The sequence below is a fragment of the Heliangelus exortis genome, chromosome 2, assembly GCF_036169615.1.
Source record: "Heliangelus exortis chromosome 2, bHelExo1.hap1, whole genome shotgun sequence".
Taxonomy (NCBI): Eukaryota; Metazoa; Chordata; class Aves; order Apodiformes; family Trochilidae; genus Heliangelus; species Heliangelus exortis.
Genome location: NC_092423.1, coordinates 35,177,997 through 35,202,108, shown reverse-complemented (window position 1 = coordinate 35,202,108; position 24,112 = coordinate 35,177,997). Strand labels below are relative to the sequence as shown.

The following is a 24,112-nucleotide window of genomic DNA, read 5'->3' as shown; positions in this document are numbered from 1 at the left end:
TTGCACTTTACAGGCTTTCTGTGAGTATTAGTCTTGTTTTCAAAACACCAAGAGAGCCTTGAGGGCATGAATTCACTACCACTCCCTGTTCCAGAAATGGAAAGTAAATCAAAGCACTAAAACGGAGAAGTTACTTTCCCAAAGCCTGAAAAAGCTTGAGTAAATCCTGACAATTCTCATTAGCTAATGGTGATGTGCAATCTGCAGAACTAGTAAAGTTACTTGCTGAAGTTACTGATCTCTGCCAGCCTGATTAGGCTGTCCATGCCAAAGGGTGTGGAAGCCGTGCTGGAGGTGCTCCAAATGAGAGACTCATCTGAAAATTAAACAGATGAACAGTAGACACAGCCCTTGTCAGTAATCTGTTTGGAATTACAACTTAAGACATCACTGGATCACAACCACAGCCTGGGCATACTGTCTTATGATTCCATTTAATCTTGTGTATGGAAGGTATCCATATTGATATTTAGCAATGTTTATTTTATTAAATTATTCATGACTAAGCTCCAGTAGCAATCATTTGAACAAGAAGTGAAAGAAAGGCTGGTAGTGACTATGTTCTGACAAAAGAGATGGATGGTAAAGCAAAATTAAAGTTACTCAGAATTGAGATCTCTTGTGTTAAATTAGCGATGGATAAACAAGATGACATAAAATAAGGCCTAAGGATGTATTTTAAAAGACTGCAATTTCAACTTGAACTTTTGAAGTTCAAACTCATTAGACTACCTTGAACAGATTTGCTTTTGTTTTAGGTTCTTCAGTACTACTGGGAAGAAGAAAATATACATCAAACGGCTACTTCAGGCCCAGAAAACAAGAGGAAGAAAAAAACCCAAACAAAGGAAAAAATGATGCAAGTCTAGCTTATCATCCACAGTTCTGAGCTGGCTACAAACAGAATCCAAATTATTTCCAGGCTTGTGATGATTACTCACAAGCTCCCATTGTCATGTAGAACTTCCCTGAGTTCAAACCCCACCTGAATAGTGACTTTTATTCCAATAAAATTACCACTCCCTTTAAGAATCATCACTATTAGCAAGAACATCCTTTCTCAGCTCAATTTTTTTAAAGACTTGGGGTTTCCCTCTCATTCTGCGTGGTGAACAGTGAGGAACAACTAACTGGTATCAATGATTTTTTATACTATTATGTGACATAAGACCAGAAAGACGGTAAGTTCATAGCACAGCTCAGAAGCCTGGCATAATGCATACTTATCACCAGCTGGAGCCATCCAAAAAAAAGAAAAAAAAAATAAAATCTGCTGATTATGTAATCATCTTAAAGCCCTGCGTAGGTTGACGACTTAAATGTTGCTAATGATAGCTAAAGATGAAAGCAGATGATTGTTAATCCTCCTCCTATTTAAGGGAAAGTTTTCACTACATAATACATTATTGTGGTATTAAGTGGTGGGGCTTTTTTCTTGATTAATCTTGTGTCTTACCAAAAAGCTTAACAAATATTTAAGATGTTTAATTACTGAACTTGAAGCTGTTCTTCACAACCTTTCTCCTGGTGTGTTTTAGTCCACAGAAATGTTGTTTTAGGAAACATATACTATCCCAGTGTTCTACTCTGAGTCCAACTGGCATGAAGCAGAGACATTAATCAAATCACAGAACTAATTAAGGATGAGAAGCCTAGCATATTTTACACATTGCATAGCCTGTATTTTCAAGTTCTGAGTTTGCGAGGTTCTACCTTTTTCTCTTTAAACTAGCAGAAAAGAAAGTTTTAATTTAACCAGAATTAACACTTCCTTCTCTTACTTGTAAACATCCAAAGTTAATACTTTCCTTGTATTAGTTATTAATACTTTTCCTTGTATTAGTACAAATGCTGTTAACCACATAATTTTGCTTGTTCGTATGTTTACCTGAGCTGCTCAAGGGACATTATATATGGTATCTCACAAAAAGAAATCTTCACACTCATTTTTAGCATCAAATTATGTGCCATCAAATTAGCATCAAATTGAGATATAGTTTGAGATATTTTTTCAGCAAATACTGAGGTAATTTCTCTCTTTCAAATTTAGAAAAAAACACAATTAGGCTTCAAGCATATATAGCCCTCGTAAAATAAAAACAGGACAAATGAACAAACTTGCTTTAAAAACTTCCAGGAGATGTTACTTTCGTGGGAAAGCAAGTAGTTGAAAAGAAAGGAATTGTTGCTGCCAGGAACAGATATAAGGACTCATTAAGTGGAAACTGGATACTTAAAATTGTTTTGCCTTATTTCCACCATTACTTTTTTTTAAGTGTGCCTGTGTGCATGCAAAAGAAATGCATCTTTCAAATACCTATTCTGAGATATTTCTATGTCTCTCTCTTGTTAAAGACCTGCTTCTTGTCCCACCTCTCTTCCAAGAGGTTCTTTCCTCTTCTTTTTCAAAACTTTCACTGGCAGCCTTCTCACTGCTGCTTCTCTCCCAGACACCACTCTCATGTTACTTTGCAACTCCAACAATAGCTTTTACTGCTTCCCAGAGCTAATAATGATGTTTGGGAGGGCACTGCTATAATTAACTCTGGCATCATTCCTGATTTAACTTTGTGATCTAAATCCTTGAAACACAAATAATCTAATGGGTTTAATCCACTAGCAAATCAGTACATTTCAAACAGAAAATATGAGTAAGGTGATGGAATTTTCCAGGCCCCACAAGCACAGAACCTTCAAAATCATCCTTAGACTTCTACAGCTTATAAAAATTCATAGTTCATATATTCCTATCTCTTCCTACTAGCAGGTTGCCCATGTCCCTGACTGGATATGTTATGCACTGTCTGGAGAAGGGAACGAGGAAACTCAAATTACCTCATTAGTAGTTAAAATAAACAAACTCTCCTGCTGATTTAATCCACTTCAGCATGTTACTTCATGGAGAGCTATCACATATCATGACAACACATTTGGTTCAAGAACTTACTAAAACATATCTCACTGGAGGAATTGTCTGGCAAGTGTTGCTATATGTGTTCTCTACTCTTCTGCTCTTCCTTAAGTTGCCAGGAGAAAAGCTGCAAGAACAGATAGGGCTTCAGCCTGGTTCTGGATGTTCTTTGTTATAATCTCATTGCACCAATAACAGCTATTGCCCTACCTGTTGAAACAAAAGATGTACAGGTACATCAGATGAGATACTCAGTATTCCTGAGAGTGGAGGGATGGTTAACTAAAGAACAAAAAAACATCTTTGCAGTTGGGCAAACTGATATCTTTGTAAGGTGGGTTTTTAACAAAGCATGGGCATGGTGGACTACAGATAAATCTAGTGAAAACTTCACTGGAATAAAGGAAATAAAAGATACCAGTTACACCTTGTCTATCTTCTTGACATGTCCCAGAATTAATTCAGATAACACCCCTATTTTTATTTTCACAAGGTTATTTTGTTCAACTAGGAATTCTTACCATGGCCACCATTTGTTAGGATCACTCTGCTGTTCAAACATCCTAGCACTTTGCAGGAGCTGACTACTGGTTTTGAGTGTTTTTTTTTTAACCTGCAGTTTTCATTCAGACTAGCCCTCTGTCCTGAGTCATTAAGGCAATTTAACATTTCATTCTAAACATGACTGCTTTTGTTGTATATGGAAAATACACCATTTATTTATATTTTTCAATATTCCTGATAAAACCAATATGTAGTTGTAATATGTAATCTAAAACTTTTTACTTATGACATCACAAAGCATTTGGCAGAAAACCATTGATTTGTATTCCTTTAAAGAGTGAGAATCTGATACTCATCTATTTTATATAAACCCATGTAGTTAAAAGAGAAATGCTGATTTCCTAAGAGATATGAACTTTTGTACTATTTTTTATGAATTATTTTGATTTCTAATTTAATCTGTACAGATATTTACACAGTATTAGTTTAAGCATTCAGTAAAGCCAAAGGAAAGATGCCAGGAAAAACAGTAGTTGCATGAGAATCTGAAGTTCTATATCCAACTCCACTGTGTTAGTCCAGCATATAACCTTTGGGGATATTATTCCTGTATCAAAAAAAAGTTGGACTAAAATAAAGTAGACAGGACACAGACATTACTGAAATATTCCAACAGAAGGTGCATCATACAATGACTCCATATAAATGAATTCTTCAGAATGTGCCATTTACCAGCCCAAACTACTGTGACTGAAAGGAGTGGGAAAGAGTTCCAAACCTCTTCATTATAAAGGATAAAGGTGACTGTGTTATAAATAAGTTATAAATAAGCAATTAATGAGGTAATTGTGCTTAGGAATGTATTTACTCTGTACAAAATCAGCTGTCATGCAAAATCATGCTTTTTTCAACATAAATCTTTGAAATTCCTAAGAAAACAAACTGAGGGCTGTACAAAAAAAATCAGCAGTTTTTCAGCTAGGTTAGGAGAACCAAAATGCCTAAGGCTAGGAAAGATTTGTGCCTTATTTTAAATATATCCAAATGTCTATCTCATCAACAGAAATAATACTAATTTTAGAATTTTATAACTCTTTCCTCCTCAGACTAAAGTAATCAAATAATTGTTTGGAGTTATTATTCCTTTTCACATGAATTGCAGCTTTTTTGAAAATAAGTTTATAACCACACATATTAAAACTGTAGATTTTGTGACTTACACTTGTTATTCAGCCCATTAAATTTTTATAGTCTTTGCTGAGTAAAATAACCATTGATCTTTTGTATCTGAGTGCTATTAAAACAAAGGGTGTAAACATCAACTGATTAAAACATTATTTAAAATGCTTTATACAATGATTTACAACATCTAGTTTTAAGTAATTCCACTCCTCAAGACTTGACAAATTTGAAGAGCACTTCATTTTATTTTCTTTATGAGAATGGTTTGCATGCAAAGCAAAAGCCTGAGGGACCCTCAGTTCCTAATAAAGTCTGTTCTATTGCCTTTGCTGTGGATACTATGACTTTCCAACAGCAAGTTATGTGTCAGTCCACTCTGCAGTACCCTCTAGCAAATGTGTAAGACAGGATGAGTAACTCAAAGTCTATTCTTTTGCTGTTCCTAAATATCAGTTAACCAAACAGGCATGTGAGATATTTAGATTCTATTGATTTTTTAACAACAAAAAGACCTAAGTAAAAAATAAAATTAAAAAATCCACTCAAGTAAATTTTAAAAATACACAGAAACAAAGCTTGTTATGTGTCATTTCTAGGTATGTGGAACTGTTTGTCCAGAGATCAATTCCAGCCAACAGCACTGCTCATGAAAACACCCTCAAGTTTATACTTCATGACCTACTGTATGATCATTTAGCTAAGATTACAGTCACGAGTTTATACAATCAGAGAGCTTCTGCATCAGACCTTTTTAATTAATTATGGCCATGAGGCTGATGAAGACCAGTTGGAAGGCCACTCATTCTCACATGGCTAAAAAAGAGCTGCACAAACACCTGCTCTTCAGCCAGAAGGTGTTGAGTGATTACAGGGTGATATATTGCCAGAAAAACCCCAAAGAAACTGTGAGCTATCAAACAGGAAGACCAGCATCCTACCCGCACCCACAAAGAAACTTTGGTCTGCAGGCAGCAGTTTCCAAAAGATTGCCAGCACTGAGATAAGGACCTTGAATGAGGCCCCAGAGCTGAATGCCAACAGAGATGGTAGCTGGTGAAGGCCAAACACAGGTGATGCTACTATACACATACTGGAAATAAGTCTTTTGGATTAATCCAAAGAGATTTACAAGAGGCAGTCATTACATTCCAAACACTGTACTGCAACCAGGAAACAGCTGTAATCAGAAAATTTCCATACACATTACAGTTATAGAGATTAATTCAAGGATAACTATTATAATGTTCAGCAAGGTGACATGACACAAACTTTGGCTATTTTAAGATTATCTTAACATTTGCTTCCCCAGGAGAACACACATCCTAGAAACCTGAATTTCTACTGAAAGCAATCAGAGAAGGTTGGAGCACCCTCAATACAAATTTAATTCAAATAAAAAATTTTAATGGACTTTTTTCATGGTGTCTATCCATTTGTACCCATGAGTCAATTCCCCTATGCTCTCGAGACTGCTGTATTGTATGTGGCAAGAAGTGACACCTGCTCCTCATAAGCATAGGAGATTGCTAATTCACTAATTGGAACATAATCCTAAAATTATTCAAATAAGTTGTGAGGAATCAGAAACTGGTTTGGGTTGAAAGGGACAACTCCTCCAGACAACCTATTCCTATGTCTCATCGCCCCCATAGTAAAAAAATTTATTTCTTCCAATCTAAGCCTCTTCTGTTTAAAATTATTCTTCTGTCACTACAGACCCTGGAGAAAAAAAAAAAAAAAAAAAAAAAAAAAGAAAAAAAAGAAAAAGGTAGCTCCATTTTTCCTATAAGCTCCCTTTAATTATTGAATAGCCACAATACAGTCCTCCCAGAGCCTTCTCTTCACTAGGCTGAACAATGCCAGCTCTCTCAGCTTTTCTTTAAGGGATGTTCCATCCCCCTAATCATTTCTGCCACTTCTCTGGACCTGCTCTTACTGATCCATGTCTTTAACTGGGGACCAAGAACTGGATGCCATGCTCCAGGTAGGGTCTCACATGAGCAGAGTAGAGGGAGAGAATCATTCCCCTCAGCCTGCTGCTCACACTTCTTTTGATGCAGCCCAGGATAAAATTGCTTCTGGGGCTGCAAGTGCACATTGCCAGCTCATGTCCAATTTTTTATCTACTCGTATCCCCCAGTCCTTCTCTGTCCTCAGTCCACTCATCTGTACTGATACTGGGGATTGCTGTGACCCAGCTGTAGGACATTGCACTTGGACTTGTTCAACCTCACAGAGTTCACATGGGCCCAAGGAAAGCAATTCCAAATATTGGTCATCTGCAATGGGCAATTTCACAGTTTCAATTCACATGGGCCCAATGCAAGTGATTTCAAAAAACAGAGTCAGGAGTGCTGCAAAAATGTGAGGTAATGCTAAGAGAAAGATAAGAAGAAAACTTTTGTTGAAGTCTGGGTTGATACTTGTAGGAGTCCCAACAAGTTAGTTAGTTAGTTAGTTAGTTAGTTAGTTCCACTTAGTTGTAAACATAGGCCAAAAACTTTTAGAGAATGTTGCAAGGGGATTAAGGCTAAATTTAGTAGGATGCTCCTTTACAATGCATGAAGTCCAAAGAAAAGGAAAGCTATCATTCTGAAGACAACTGCTAGGGAGCTGAAGCACTTCTCCCCAGCCACTCTTGCAGTGCAAAACAAAATAACAGCCATGCAACCATGAGAAGGTTCCCTGAGGGTTGCAGGAACTCTCATTTATACAGTCAGAATATAAGCTCTATTCCCTGCCTGTGACATAGAGAATAGACCGTATATAAGAATACACAGCCAGAGTATTACTGGAGATCCTTATCAGCCCTAAACTAACTCAAAATGAGAAAGAGAAATGCTGTGAACACTTTCTTTGCATCAGAGACTCAGGTTTTTACAGGAATTTCAAACAGAGGCCAGGCTGTACATTAAGGATTCAAACGGGCAGCAAATAATTCTGGCCAATTAAAATACCTGAATATTTCATAGTGATGTTGATTCATTCCTGTTTTTCAAGCATCAGATAAAAACATTTGAATTGCCAGGGTGTTCTTGTGTTTGCTCATTCCCTAATCCCTCTTCTTCCCCTGCAGGCTTCCTAATTAAATGACAGTGAAGAAAATATTATTAGAATATAGAACTCCTGAACCAGAACATTATTTTTTACAATCCTCCCTATTCTGAAAAATATGCAGCTAAAGAGCAATAGAAATATAGACCTTAAGGAAGAGCATAACTACATTGCAGCTCAATTGCAGTGCTATGGAAAGGAAAAGACCAAGCCAACCCCCCTCTTTCTAAACACCTGTAAATGAGCAGCCATGCAAGACATATCCCCAGAAACAACAATCTCCTCTGTTTGTCTAACAAATTAACAATTTGCTGCACTACAGTCCTCCACCTGATAAAGGTCCTTCTCATGGCAATAACATTAAAAATCAGCAGAGACTATATTTTTAGTGCCAAGTTTTTCTACATAGATAGTATTCCATTTTGATTCACATGAAACTGAGGACATTGTGTTGACCCCTGACTGCCTTCTGGAACAAAGCATTCAACAGCATGTCGTCACTACTGAAATTTAAATGATTTTATATGCTGAGGAAAGATAGTCTAGTTATTCTCCTTTACTCAATTAAGTCAGAATAGATAAAACAAAAGCACTGTGAAGTGACATTTTAAAAAACTGGGTTCGTTTTGTAGATATCAGGCTGCTGATGTTTAGAAAAAATAACGTATTTCAGATTCCTCCTCTACTCTTTGCTATCAAAAGCTTCATCTTATTCATAACATCCAGAAAATTGGAATGTCATTTCTGCAGCCCGTATCTCTCTTCTAAATAAAAAAAAAAAAACAAAACAAAAACTATCCTGGACAAGAGCCTAAGGAAAGGATTTTTCAAGCATCTGGCAGCTTTTTGACAGGTTTTCTCCATATATCCTGGAGAAGGGATATATCCCTTCCCATATATCCTCTTCCCAGAAATACTTGTCAGCAAGCAGATTTTGATACATTGTCCATTTCTATCATTGTATGGCCACAATAAGACAAGACCGCATTCCCCAAGCAACTACAAAGATACACCCAGCATGAGCTAACTCAGTGGTCACCAGCAGGTCAGGCAGAGCTTGACAGCAGTTTCAAGTTAAACAAGCCCTTGCACACTGCCAGTACCTACAAACACAACCTTCACTTCTATAAATACAGAGTCCAGCCTTTGTGCCACTCTGGAATCATAGTAATCATTCTGGTTGTGAAAGACCTTTAATATCATTGAGTCAAATCATTAACCTAACTCTACTGAACCTGGTGCTAAGCACCACATCTACACATATTTTAAACACCTCCAGGATAGTGATTGAACCACGCCCGTGGGTAGCCTGTTCCAGTGTTTGAAAAACCTTTCAGTGAAGAAGTTTCTTCTAATAGCCAATCTGAACTTCCTCTGGCACAACTTGAAGACATTTCCTCTTGTCCTGTTGCTGGCTACCAGGGAGAAAAGACAGACACCCACTTGACAATAAGGTCTCTCCTCAGTGTCCTTTTCTCCAGGCTAAACAAACCCAGTTCCCTCAGCTGTTCCTCAAACATAACACTCATTCTCCAGACCCTTCACCAGCTCTGTGCCCCTCTGTTGGACACACTCCAGCACCTTAGTGTCTTTCTTGTAGTGAGGGCACCAAAACTGGGGATAGTATGAGAAGTACATCCTCAACAGAGCTGAATATAGGGGGACAATAATCACTTTCTTGGTCCTGCTGGCTACACTGTTCCTGATACAAATCAGGATGCTGTCAGCCTTCCTAGCCACCTGTGCATACTGGGAGCTGCCAGGATGTTGCTTAAGTTGGTTTTCAGGAATCAAGGAGCTCCCACTGGAGCATTACCTTAGGAGTCCTAATCTATAGGCAGCAGACTCTGATACCTCCTCCTCCTTTCTCACATGGCAAATCTCTACTAGGGGAAGGTGAAACATGAAGGCCTAAATATTGCATTGGGAGCTTTTGGCACAGAACAACTAAACAGGAAAAATCAAGGGACTGAACACGGATTACTATAGATGGATCATATAGATCTGTACCTACGTATAGGTCTGTAGAGTAATTTAATTTTCCATCCACCTTTAGCATAATTGTGATTTGCCACTGCTCTTCAAAGTCATAAACTTATAGTCTAGCTGGAACCCTGTTTCTTTCCAAAAGATGCTTGTGTGGAAAACCTTTCACTAGCAACAAGGGGAGGATCAGGCTTTAGTTTGCAGTTATGATGTGACTTTTCAAGCAACAGCCTTTTTCCTGTTTATAATGGTTTACTCAGATCTGGTACATTGTGGACCTCTTCCAATACAGATTATGCTCATACTACAGTCTGCAGAGTCTGATATAATATTTTTTAGATATTTTTCCAGGAAAATGGTTAGCATATTCTTCAAAGAGAAAACAAACTGAGACTGCAACGCACTGTCTGATTTTCCGTCTAGCAATGGCAAATGTCCTAGATTTGTAAACTTTAAACTCTGTTGCTCAAGAGACAGAATATATAATTCCGACAGCTTTAGAAATTAGCAAAAGCTGGTTTCTGAAGCATCTATGCTTTGAGGATGTTGGGCTTTGGAGACAATAAGGTATAAAACAAGATCCAACTAAGTTGTTTTTTTTCTGTGGGAGGGTGTCTTAAGGACAATGCTGATGTCTAGGAAAATTAAGCATTCCCTCTTAGATCAGGGACTCATATCATTATTTGTCTACAAGTTAATTTATTTATAAATCTGGATACCTAGTAAATGTATTTGCAAACCAACTATTAACTCATTAGCAGACAGACCACATACGCATATTCACACGTGCTCATAGACAAGTGCGCTTTTCAATACAACTGCTAAAGCTGTGTGTCTCTAAGAACTAGTTCTTAGAAGAACACTGATTTTAAGCTGCTCACTCTGCAGATGAAAATGCAAAAGTGTATTAAATGTTTGCTAAATGATCTCAAGCATTTTTCAGAGTAAGCAATTTGATTATTTTTCCATTCCTTTGACAATCTCCAAATCGTATTTTTAAAAGCTATATCATTATTGCTTATAGTCATAGTTTCTTTCATTCATAAAATATAGCCATTGATTCCTGTGCATATGAATCATCTTCTTATATCAGATAAACTTGCAATGAACTTGTGATTCCTTAGGGTCTGCAACAGTGGGCTGTTTTGAGTTTAAACAGCTGTGTTGTTAAAATTTCTTTTTACATATGACTTGAGGGTACACATTTGCTTCACAGTTAAGAGCACAGCACCTACAAATGTTCAGCTAACCAGATTGTTAATTGGTATGTTTGCTTTATTCTTTTTTTTTATAGACAGAAAATGTTATCTTGAAATGGTATGGTTCAAAGGTTCACATGTTTTCTTGCTCACATTTCTCAGGCTACTCACTTTTTACTTTTCTCTCTTCTCAGTGTCCAGAGATATAAATGATAAAAGTTTCCACACCCCATGTTATCTCTCCTATTCTCTGCTCCCATGACAGCTTTTGCTTTCATAGAAATCAGTGCTGAAAATTTTCCTGAGAGGTGGCCAGGAAAAACTGAGCTAGCTTTAGACGAAAATCATCAGTAAAAAAAGAAAATAATTGTTATGTTTGTAATAAACTGAAATAGAGTGAAAGAAGGTATAAAACACAATACCTTACTATGATAATTTTTGGTACTTAAGATCAGTATTTGGTTTTGTTAGTTCTTATCTATGTGCCTGAGATTCTTGTTAAATTATTTTTACTTTCACCTCTCCTAATATTTCTATCCAGTTCATCTGAATCTTCCAACTCCCTTAAGATTGTCTTTAGATAAAATTAGAAGCATAATTGCTTGATAAATGGGAGCATTCCTCTGTAAACATACAAGACAGTGTCAGCATTTCTGTCATGTAATTTCTGAGAGGAATTTAATGTATCAGCTGTGAATAACTTATGACCTGTCCCATAATGTGGGGATTCATCCAACCAAATGCAGATGCAGCTGAGCCAGTACCTCATTATAGTCAGCAGAGATGAATGGGAACTTTCAGGGTTCACTTCACCTCATGCCAAAGTAAAAATATTAATTGTATTGCAGCATATCTTTGTGTATATAACACAAAACATTTGAGAAATTTCTCATTTTTCTCCTTTATCTTTTGCAAAGAAACAGTCTGATTAGCTCGATGTCTATGCATATCACAACCAAACTCTCAACTTGAGTTAGGATGGCCATAGACTACTTCTTTTCTCTGAAAAATGACTAATTTTTTACTAAAATTTCTCCTTGATCATGCTCTTTACAAGTGAATGCTGTTGAAAAGTGTCCAGTAGAAGGCTAAAACTCGGGACGTCCTTCTAGCCTCTGGGGAAGTAGTCTGGACATGCTGTCAAGCATCTTAGTTTCTGTGGAGTCCTGTGAGGGTAAAGAGTTTATTTGAAACCTGTTTCCTAAGACATAATCTATGACCCTGACATCTGAAAAAGGTTAAAGCTAATTTATCAACAGCACAAAAGGACAGAATCTAGTTCAGGGGTTCAGAGTTCTGAGTCTTTTACTGACCACCTGCTTGACCTTGGTTTGGCCACAGAACACAAATGCCTCTCCTCTGACACTGTAGGATTGGCAATGAAGACAATGAACATTAAGCATTCTAAACAGCTGCAATCATTCATGAGCATGTAAATTTACAAGATCATTTTTTGGTTAGACACTTGTTTCCTGTCTCACATGTACATAGCTGAAGCCCTTGTCTGACATCCTGTTTAAAGTCTAATATGAATTGTGGGTTACCTTCTCCTCAGGCTCATCATGCTCAGCAGCAGCTGATACATCCCCAAAAGATTCGACAGAATCCATATTTCCAGAAATAGGCAGAACTTCTCAGGTAGCCTATATGTCTAGAGGATGCCATTAACCAGCTGTAGCATATTGGCCAAACATAGCAGCGTTCAATAATGTACTGTTCAGAAAGAAAATGGGAACACTGAGAAATGATGGTGCATGTCAGCACACATGATGAGAAGGCAAAGGTCACATTGCAAGGCAGAGATGATGAGCAGCGAGAAGGGTGACAACAGTGCTGATGACAGCATCCTGACGCTCAGGAGTGATGTATTCAGCAAAAGGGGACTTAGAAAGCAGCCACATATCACGGTACAGCACGCTTTGCACGGGAACAAACTTCAGAGTGCTGTTAAAAAGGGCTGAGAGTCTCACCCTTGAAACCTAGGTTCAGTTTACTAAAAAACTGAAGAGACCAGGAGTCCGCAAAGTCCAACAACAGTGCTTATACCAAATTAGAGACTTCTACAATAATAACAACTGGTTTTGACAGGAGTCTCTTTTTAATTTTTTTTTTTTATTATTTTTTGCCTCCAAATTAACACTAGCATATCTTCCCCCACCCCAAGATAACTATAGCATAAAATTAATTCTTTGTAAGAAAAAAGAAACTCCACATTTATGGAACAACGCAAGATTAACAATTACTTACTCAAATTCATCATTAAAATTGCATTTGAATTATGCAGAGTTGAACAATTTGAAAAGCAATTGGATGACTCTGAACCATGCAAAAGAAAGAGATTCTAATAGACAATTACCAAAAATTTAGGTGGCCTATTGCATAAAATATAAATAGTGATCATGAAGCAAACCCGGGAAGAAAAAACTCCTAACACATACTAAACAAGGCTGATGGTATATCCATTTCATTATGAGTTATCAGTAATTTGGTTAAAATCAGCATATTTAAAAACTTTGCTGCATACCTTGATACATTTTAAAATTTGAAAACTATAATAAAAGTTTCTTGTAATAACTGACATCGTTTCTGAGCATTTTAAGTCTTGCAACCTACAGCTTCTCTGATCTCTACTAATGGTATGAATTGCTTGAATTAAAGACTGCATAAATACATATTTCTGATGATTAGCTTACTTTAATTACTTGAAAGCAAAATGAATATCCATAAAAGGTAAATAAACGGAATTATGGAAATTTCAATTATAGAAACTTGTTATTGATTACTATAAATTGCTTCTAGAATGGGCATGTTCTTTTACTAAGCTTAATTATTATTGTAATTAAGATTTTTGTATGTTAGTTGGAATTGTTTTGGCATAACAATTTCCACCCCTCTCTGCATCTGTCAAAGTAGGTAAGCACACATATTTAGTTTTTTCTTCATATATCTCGTATATGTAACTAAAGAAAAGAACTTCCCAGAGTACATTCACATTAAGAAGGCATAACTTTTCTTAACCTTTTAGAGAATTAAACAGAGAGAAACTGAAAAGCTGAAGAATCATGACACTTGTCAGTAAAATAATGAAAATATCTAAGGTGGAACAAGATTTCTATAGTCATAGATAGTATGACTAAGTAAAAAATTATTAAAGAGAAATCTAACCTCATTTTTCCCTAAAGACATGAGAAATAAATTACCCTTGTCTGAAAAAATATACTGAACAGTTTGCCAATGAATAGCCCATGTGCAAGTTAATGCTGTACTCATTCTTACTTTAATTGCCTCGGCAGTTTTACATTTTGTAGCCACTCCAATCTGTAAATTTTAAGTATTTTTTGGGAAGCCTGTGGGAGGCAGAATGTACAATATCATGACTGAAAGTTTCACTCCCTAGGAGTTGCAGTGAACCATAGGTTAGTGAAACTCTGCACATCTTAAATCAGAGTGGGAAACTCATGAGCCCTGGACCGAATAAGGGCCTGCAGTTTTATTGCATGTCACTTGGGATCATATAATTTTTTCCTTCTCCATTCCTTCTGGCTACCACTCAGCTAGGCTTTAATTTATGCTTTACCAGTGTGGCTAGAAGAACAATTTGGCCCTCGGTAAGGGAGGGTATTCCAGGTTTAATTGAGTACATAAAATACAGCTTTGTGCCCTCTTGAGTCTTCCACGGAAAGTGTGGCTCAGTGGTGGGGACAGTGACTGCTAGGAGTGTACTTACTGCATTGAAGTTGGGGAAGAGATTGACTGCGGCAGCTGTGTCCAGAGGAAAAGGAAGAAATGGTTTAATATCCAGCGACGGCTGCAAAGGCGGAGCAGGAGGACGCACTAGGGCTGGAAGAGCAGGGCTCTGGCATGTACCACCTATGTGCAGAAAGAGACAGAAGGAACTCAGGAATTTTTAGGGAAAAAAAACCCAGCCACCCACGCACAACACAAAAAAGGAACAATAGAAAGCCGCTATTGGATTAAACAAATAGATTTTTATTTGACCACCAACTACTGCATTATTGAAAAAAGAGCAGAGCTGACTCAGTGACTGTTGGTTATAATTCTTTGCCAGTTATTGCTTCAGGTATAAATCATTTCAGCTAGTAAACCATTTCTCTCCCTGGACTATCTGGAACAATAGCTCAGTGCATGTCTGACTTCCCTTTAGAACTTCAGCTAGCCTTATTCTGCTGTAATTTCAGTGTTTCATCTCAGCCCTATTACTCAACCCTCCTAAGGCAAAATGCTCCAGAAGAAAAAGAAAAACTATTTGTTCTGTTCAGGAAAATAATGTCACTTGCAGACTTGTTTTTTTAATTAAGTGCTTACTTATGGAGCTTACAGTTTCAGAGTCAACTTAAACTTCACATACGTGACATACCCTACTGCCTCGGGGGCTGATCAGCACACATCTAACATAAGAACCATTTCAGCAGCCACCAAAACTTGGCTTATGGAAGGGAATGAGGAACCCCTTTTGCTCTTGCAAAGGGTGCAGTTGATTCAGACTGTGCAGCAGAAAGCTCCTCCCAGCTAACACTATCAACCACCATCTCTATAGGATCATAATGCAAATGAAGAAATCCCTTTGAATACCAATAAATCACTACCTGTTTGCAGCAGGCGCTGATTTATTTATTTGTTTGACCCTCTCCACAGTCAGCTAAAAGCTGGAAGTATCCAAGCCTGTTCTCAGCTTTCAGTGTCTCCCGTGTTTTTGTTGCACTCCAAAACATCAATTCCCTGTTAATTAAAGACTATTTGGATCTTAAGAAACTGATAAAATATGCCAGTGTTTTTCTAATCTAAGAGGCAAGCAACAGACTGTAAGAACCTGCTGGTAAGAGTCCAAGAAACATTAAAAACTCAAAGTGTAAGGGGAGTTTTGTCCCATTCACTGAACAGAGACAGAGCACAGGGAGAGATCTGAAATCTGTTCCTTTTTTTCACTTGTACACAGAGGCACTTCATTAGACAAGCTGCATACGTTCTTGAAGAGCCCAAATGTGAAACAGTCAGAATGATATACGGAAACTCTCTGTATTTGGCCAGCAAATGTGCTAACAAGGTTTGCAATTTAATGCACCTAATTGAGGGCTAAGAGCAAAGGATTCAATTAACCAGTTGTAGCTGATCATCCACAGTTCTGCTTCTAGGTTAAAATCAGCTGGAGCCAAATTTTCAGAGACTGTATTTTTTCCCAACTTTCAGCTTCTCTGTCAAGCATTTTAGTAATAATCATTGAAAGGAAAACATTACCCACTAGTAAATCAAAGGTATTGGATTAGAGTTCCCTTCAGTCTTGCACTGGTTTCTGCCCTAGAGTGACATTTTCAGAGTAATTTCTATAATTACCTCAATATAAGAGCATACCAAGTCACTTTTTGAATACAATAGTTATGGATATGGGCTACAGAGAAGCAGAGGGCAAGCAGCTCTGCTTTCTATAGACCACCAGAATAGAACCACCAAGTATTTAATGATTGCCATTGGTTTGGCAATTGCTACACTCCTGTGGAATCACTAAAAACCAGCTTAAAAAAAAAATAAAAATTAACAGGCAGTGTTAAACAGGCCAATCTTACCCTCTGAATAGGAAAGAACCATAAAGTTTTGGGTTTTTTCGATGCTGGAAATATTTTAATTCTCATGTAAAGCTTTTACAGATCATGAAGGGAAGAAGTCATTCCTAAGAATACAAAACTTACTGAGAGGTCTCCAGGTTGCACCTGAGGTTTTACAGAATCACACAGAAATGCCAAAGTTAGCATTTGCCTGGCAAAAATCAAAGAAATGGAAGCTGATTAAGTATCCTCCAACTCATAATACAAATTCAAACCGGATTGGAAAACATTGCTTATGGAGGGGGACAAAGCTCTTCAAGTGGATTACTTCAGTGCTACGGAGGGGAGACTTGCAGGTCTGGATTACTTAGAGTAACACTATTGCTATTCCATGCTCTTCTAAGCCATTGTGCCATGAAGGATGAAATAGTCCTTTCTGATTCCTTTCTGTGGCATTACTAGGCACTCACACCTTGGTGCTGCCAGCCAGTGCTGCACAAAGTCATCTGGGGACAAGAAGAATATTTAAAAGGAAAAAATTAAACCATCTCTGCAGGAGTTTGGCTGAGACTTGGAGCCTCTGGAACAGAGTTTTAAATCTACCACAGTCCTGGCTACAGTGGCACAGAAAATGAGTATGTTCAGGAGCACAGCTGATCTGTTTTTGCAATAGTGTCAGACATGACCCTCAATGATGAAGCATGTGATAGGTATCATGAAATTTGAACTTTTGTTTGAAACAAATTCTCTAATGTTTATGGCTGCAAAAATTATCCATTATTTCCATTTAATGGGCAGAGTCAGACTTGAGAATCAGCAACATAAAACCTGAAGCAGTGGCAACCATTTTTATGATTCAGCCTAACTGAAAAACCTTTGGAAAACATTCGGAATGTCAACATTAACTAGTTCCCATCTTATCCTTCAGCAGAGGGATAGAGAAGGATGAGGTCCGCTGGGAAGAGTCCTGCAAGAGCACATGTAGAGAAACTCATAGTAAAGAATGCAACATCATGGGCATCAGAGATGACAGAAGGAAAAAATGAGAACAGAGAAAGCTAAACTGAAGGGAAAGAAAGCAGAACACACTAAAACTCATAAATCAGAACTTACTTTGAAAATCAGTGGTTTAGAAAATTACTGTAGCAAAACATGGGTATTTTTTCAGTTATCCAGTACACTGGATAAAGGTGAGGAACCACAGAGATTGCTTATGACTGTTTTGATTTTCTCTATGATCAGCTTGCACAGAAAGATCTACACAGCTTTCCCTGTGCAGATTCCCAGCTTTCCCACTGCTTATCAACACAAAATCAAGGTTCAGTGTCAGCTTTTTGATAGACTTATTACCAGCAAGCTTTGGAGTTCCACTTTTACCAATAGAGTCAGGATAATGTCTCACACATGGATGTCCAAGGCCTGTGTTTCGCTTGATGCTCTATGTTGTTACTTAAAGTTCACATAGACATCCCTGCCAAAAAATAGGTGCAAGCACTCTTGACTTAAACGATAGTAGGGCAGGACAGGTCTAAATTTACAGTTTATCAGTAGCATGCTACAATTTCTTAAAATAGGAGGATACAATGTATTTACTTACTCCAGTGTTACAAGTTAGGGGTTGTAGTGTAATGTCTTTTTAGAGAAGAAGAATCTTTCCAGCCAGTTCACATCCTAAATGGGAGAGGAATGTTCCAGGCATTTGGGAAAATCATGTCAATGTTTTTACCTTAATTTTCTAAGTAGGGAGCACAGGAATAATACAACTTGTTAGCACAGCATTTTAATCAAGGCTGAAGTAATAATTTATTTCTTCAATTTTCAGGCAATTTGAAACACAGCCACTCTAATCTCCTGTCCATAGTCACTAACAATAGGTCCAAAGTAAGAGTGAGCAAACAAGTTTGAAGAAAAACTTGCCACAAACACTACCCCTTCCTGTATTTCACTAATACGGTTTTTGGGATCTGCCCCAGTGTCAATCACACAGTGCATTTTTAAACAAGGATGCACTTTTTTGTCTCCAGTTGGGACTAGACATTTTGCCCTACCACTAGGTTGCTTACATAGCACAAAGCTGTGTGTGCAACATGAGGTTCATGCTCTTTATGGCATCACCTGCTCAAGTGGTTCTTCTTCAGAAACCACTGGTGGTATGATGTTCATCACTACATCACCCTTCTCACTGTATAGGAAATCAAGGGAAGACTACAGAAACACTCAGATGATAAGATGATTCCTTCAGATTCAGCCTCAAACTGTCAATTCCACAAAGAATTGTCACCTTTTTTTTGAGTTGAATTGTGAAGAAATATTGGTTTCCAAACACCACCTCTCCCACCTCTTGTTTGGACTTTAAAGATCATGTTTCAGTATGGATTTGAAAGTAGATCTTATAATGAGAAGTCATTGCAAAATTAAGAAAACAATATTCTTAAAAATTCTGAAGTTTTGACCTTAACTGAAAGATATTTTTTTCACAATTCTTCACAAAAAAAACCCCAACCAAACAAAAAACAAACAAACAAACAAAAAACACCTTCTGGGGAAAATTTTTGCTTTCAATGAAATAGCATGTTCTGATAAGAAAGTCTCTCATGCAAATTCTTGTGGCCAGTTAACCTGAAATATCCCTCAGATCAGTGCCAGGTAAAGAGTATAATCGACTATAACTACTGCCCCTAAATTCTGGATTAAGGAGAGCAAAACCAGACATGATAGAGAAGGTATATTTATATATATTTATACACACACACAGGATAATAGTAAGTTTTCTCAAAGTTTCGGAGGAGGCCAAGATCTCTGTCCCTCAGGTTCCCTAAAAAACAGCTCAACAATTTGGCAACCTCATGTTGCTATATTTTGTGACTTGTCTATAAAGATGTTTCACATCTTCCTCTGCGTAGCCTTCCCTCATGCACATTCTCATTCTCAGTTCTTTAAGCCCAGTGGCAGCTTTAGTTTCCAGAAAAAGAATTACCAGGTCTATTATCAAATAGCCTCTCCTATGGAAATATCCAGCCCAACTTTTGCAGAGACAAACAATCTAGACAATTATTTTGCAATGCACTTGGAACTTGGAGGTATGTAAACTGGGCAGGAACTCTAAACTAATACCTCATTAATCTAAATCTTTTGCAGTTCTTCCATCACTAGCTATTACCACCATAAACACCAAGTAAAAAAGCAAATCTCTGCAGAATTCCACTTTCATTCCTTCATTACTTTGCAACTCTTTCCTTCTGGCCACAGGTACAGCCATTTTTAATACCTCCAACACACCCTAAACTAATGTTCAATTACCTTCCATCCTGAGGTTTTTTTTTTCCACTATCATAAATAGGTTTCTACCGGACATGGATATTCCCAAATTTTCCACCCCTTGCCATGCTTTTCCAAATATTCCCATAATAGATTATTTGAAGTCAAAACAATACATACAGTCTACCTTGGCAAAAGCTTTCAGCTGGTATGACTCAGTGGAATAGCTGGAAATGCACCACTGGTTTCCAACTTAGAAGTTAACTTCTAGGCAACTTAAAAAGGTAACTTTAAAAAGTGGTTTTGTGCATGTGTGGTTTTGCTTGTTTGTTTGGTCTTGGTGGGTTTTTTTGTTTTTTTGTTTTTTGTTTTTGTTGTTGTTTTGTTTGTTTGTTCTGCTTTTGTTTTTTTTTTTTTTTTCCTATAGTATGTTCAAGAAAACTAATTCAGGCTATTTTAAAATATAAAAGATCTGTGGGGAGATCATGTTCTATCTTATAAATGCTAGGACATTTACATTTGGGTAACTCTACATCAGCTGGAATTTTTAATTCATTATAAATTTAGTTTGCCAATGGACCAAAGAAAAGTTGGAAGGGATTTTCTTCAAAAGGACAATAAAGACATAAGCAATCAAGAACAACAGGCAAGCCCTGATGAATAATGAACAGTCTTTACCTCAAGTATTATTCCTTCAGAGAATCTGACAAAATGGAGAATTTAGAGACATTCAAAGACAAAACAATAACTTTCTTTGAGATATAAGACAGAAAATGCAATATAAATTGTAGATCTGGTTTTAGGAATTAGCTTAATGTGTCATGACCTGGAGTCACTGCATGATAACCTTCATTTTTGTAATAGATACTTTTCTTAGAAACTGCAAGATTGTCACTTAAAGATAAATTCAGTTCTATAATAAGTAGTACCAGTGATCTCATCTGACATGGCAAAATAGGCTTCAGCTAATCACCAAGCTACCTACTGGCAGCTATTATACTACTCAAGTGACTGAAATATGAACTCAGCATACAGAACATTAGCTAATGTGCAACCTGTACTTTTTATGTGCATAAATGGATGCACGTAGTTTCTTAATTTTAAATATTTAATTTTAACAGGCTACATGTTATTCCACATGGACTGAAAGAAGGTTATGTAGGAAAAAATAACTTGATGCCTGTTGAGAAATACTGCTCAGGAAATACGTTTTCTCTTTTGCATGTGTGCATGTGGTTTGAGCTTTGAGCTTTTTTTTTTATTTATTTTTCGATGAGGAAATGATTATTAAAAAAGGGGATTTTGACCTCTGTATTATTCACTGACATTTTTTTAGGTTACTTTCATTACATAATAGCCTCAAAATACTAATAAATTATATTTAAATATTAAATATTTACATTTATATTAAAATATAATGAAATTAATATTTATAAAATTTAGTTTCATAAAAGAAAGAAAACCAACAAATTTATTGAATCTTTGACACCCACTAGAAAAGAACAGCCCTCAGATGGGGTTCCAACCACATCAGCCTCAATCCTGCCAACTCTCCTGAGACAACTTGAGGCTCAAGTACACTGTGTGGCAATACAAGCTTTCTTTTCATAGGTTTTGCAGTTAGCAGTGTTAACAGTGGGTAGTCACTTCGATGAGGATGAATGCAACACTGTCTCAGCTGTGGAGATCTGTGAGTAATTGATTTTTCAGTTCACTGGCCAAACCAAAAAACAAAGACAATTAGGGAGGAAAAAAACCCCCACAAAACATTGTGTCAGCTGAAACATTTATTTCACCCATAATGAAATAAATTCTATAGTTTGTACTTGGATACCTAACCATTTCTATTATTTAAAGATTGGCAAATTTCAAACATCCCAAACCAAACAAACAATTGAAAGCTATTCAGAACAAAAATATTTTCAAGTATTTCATAACCTCTTTTCTTCTTTTTTTTTTTTTTATTTTTTTTTTTTTTTTATTGGTTGGTTGTTTATTTGTTTATTTGTTTTGTTTTAAGAAGTAAGAATATTCCAGTTTGGCACAAATCAGTGTTTATTATATTTACTCATAAAGTACATTTTTTTCAGCATGTGCACCATTCACCTGGAAAGTTTAAACAACTCTGGTCTCTTGCAGCTATCCAAAGTATAATTTTGTCTAGAGACAGTATTTATACTGTGATTCCTGCAAAGTCAGCTGGTTTAGAAAAAGAACTCTTTTTATTAATAATATTTGTTTTAGGAGCTTGTGACTATGCATCCTACTGAGTTTTTAAGTCATTTCTTTTATACATACTAACATTTTGAAAAACGTAAAATCATATATCCTGATGCAAGAGATTCTGTTGAAAAATGTACCCCTCTGTATACCTAAAGGAGCAGGTATCTTGTTTTGTGCTGTAGAATCCTGTGAAATTACTTTTATAATGCTGGACTAGGAAAATGCGGAGAGAAAGTTACACAAATGTTCTGACATCCGTTGTCTCTTCATGATTGTCCTCACTTTTGGTAAGCAGGCTCATGTTCCTGCTCCTTTTTTTCTACCTACTTCCCTCCTGTTCTTCTGCCATTATCCAGCCACATTAACAGGCAGGTTGGCCCAGGTTACAGACCATAAAGTCCATTTTGTCTGGACAGGATGGAAGTGCACAACAATGTGCAGAACCTACCTTCCTGAGGGCATGAAGACACTAATGTCAGAGCTACTCTGAACCCTACAATATATCACCACTTTCCTCTCATATCTATAAGCTGTCATGGCACACAGGAAACACTTTATCTATTAAAATATTTTTAATTAACTTTAGGAAAATTTATTGAAAAAACCCCCACAATCTGAACTAAAGTACTTCACACTGTCTAGTGATGGATTATAAATTGCACAAGGGAAGAAGCCAAGTTTTTTATTTTTTCAACATGACCTAATTGAGCTCTTTGAAGTCCTTTGAGATTTTATTCCAGTTGGTCAGAGAAATTTGGAAAACTTTTATCCCTACTGGAAGCTGTTGGATCACTGAAAATTAAACAATCCAAAACGAATGTTCCACTTTCCACAAAGTTCTGGCCATTTCTAGTAGAAGGAAACAGCAAAATATTGTCCAGCTTGGCCCCCTTATTACCAGCTGCCCATACCAAGTACCAGCCATGCCAGTTATCAGAGAATCACAAGGCCCAAGACTGCCAGCATCACAGCTTTGGAGATGACAAACAAGTAATAATGTCCATGAATGTCAGATCTACTCCCTCTTGAGAATGGAGGAGATTTTAATTTCTATTTGCCTTACAAAGAAAAATCAAATGTTAAATGCCCAGCAGCTTTCTTTTTTCTCCATGCAGTTTTGGTATAAATTCTCAGGACAGTTCTACGTGGCAAGAGGTTATCCCCATTTTTTAGCAAGGAACTGAGGATGGAGAGCTGAAGTCACCTGCTCACAGCTCACACAGGGATCTGTGGCAGGCCAAGGGATTGAGCTGTAAATCCTGAAATATTGTGCTGTAAGAACTGCAACATCCTTCCCTGGTTTTAGTTGTAGGGGTGAACTGGACACACCTACACTCAGACTTGAGTGATCTTACAATACCAAAGGCAATGTCACAGTCTGCTCTTCCTTCCCAGCCACAAATGCTAGAGGGAAGATGAGCAGACTAATAACTCCATACCTGTACTAAATAATTCTCTCTACTTTTGACAAACAATGCCAGCTCTACTCTGCAGCTCCTTCCCCTGCTGCTCACATATTATACAACTTTCTCAGTAAGAAAGTGAATCCAAGGAAATGAAAAGCTTGCCTTGCCTAGAATGAGATAGAAACATTCTCACCCCCAAGCAGTAGTGTCAGGCCAGAAAGGTTTAGCTGGATATTACAGAAAAAAAAAAAACTTTCCTCTATCTTTTCATGACCATAAGATCTCCATATTGGCTACCTATTCTTACATAAAGAAGCTACCCACAGTACATACACAACCAGGCGCAACGTCCCGCACCTGGGTTGGGGCAATCCCTAGCATTGCTACTGGCTGGTGAATGACAGGATTGAAAGCAGCCCTGCAGAGAGGACGTGGAGATGCTGGTGGATGAAAAGCTGGACATGAGCCATCAATCTGTGTTCGTATCCCAGAAAGTCAACCTTATCCTGGGCTGCATTAAAAGAAGTGTGACCAGCAGGTCAAGGAAGGTGATTCTCCTCCACTGCTCTAATGAGACCCTACCTGGAGTACTTTGTTGAGTTCTGGAGCCCCTAACACAGCAAGGACAAAGAGAGGAGGGTCATGAAGATGATCAGAGAGCTGAATCACCTCTCCTATGAGGACAGGCTGAGAGAGTCAGGGTTGCTCAACCTGGAGAAGAGAAAGTTCCAGGGAGTAATTATGGGCTTTCAGTGTGTATAGGAGGACTATAAGAAAGATGGGGACGAACTTTTAGCAAGGCCTGGTGTGATAGGACAAGGAGTAAAG

The 24,112-nt window shown here is 37.4% G+C and overlaps 1 protein-coding gene across 3 annotated transcripts in view; it reads right to left on the bottom strand.

Annotated features, from left to right (window-relative positions):
• ZNF385D (zinc finger protein 385D) overlaps positions 1 to 24,112 on the bottom strand; it is a 397,048-nt gene that overhangs the window by 113,557 nt on the left and 259,379 nt on the right. For all 3 annotated transcript variants that reach the window (XM_071735522.1, XM_071735523.1, XM_071735524.1), the window contains one exon: positions 14,564 to 14,706. In XM_071735522.1, the coding sequence (XP_071591623.1) occupies positions 14,564 to 14,706 (143 nt within the window). The remainder of the gene's footprint in view (positions 1 to 14,563; positions 14,707 to 24,112) is intronic.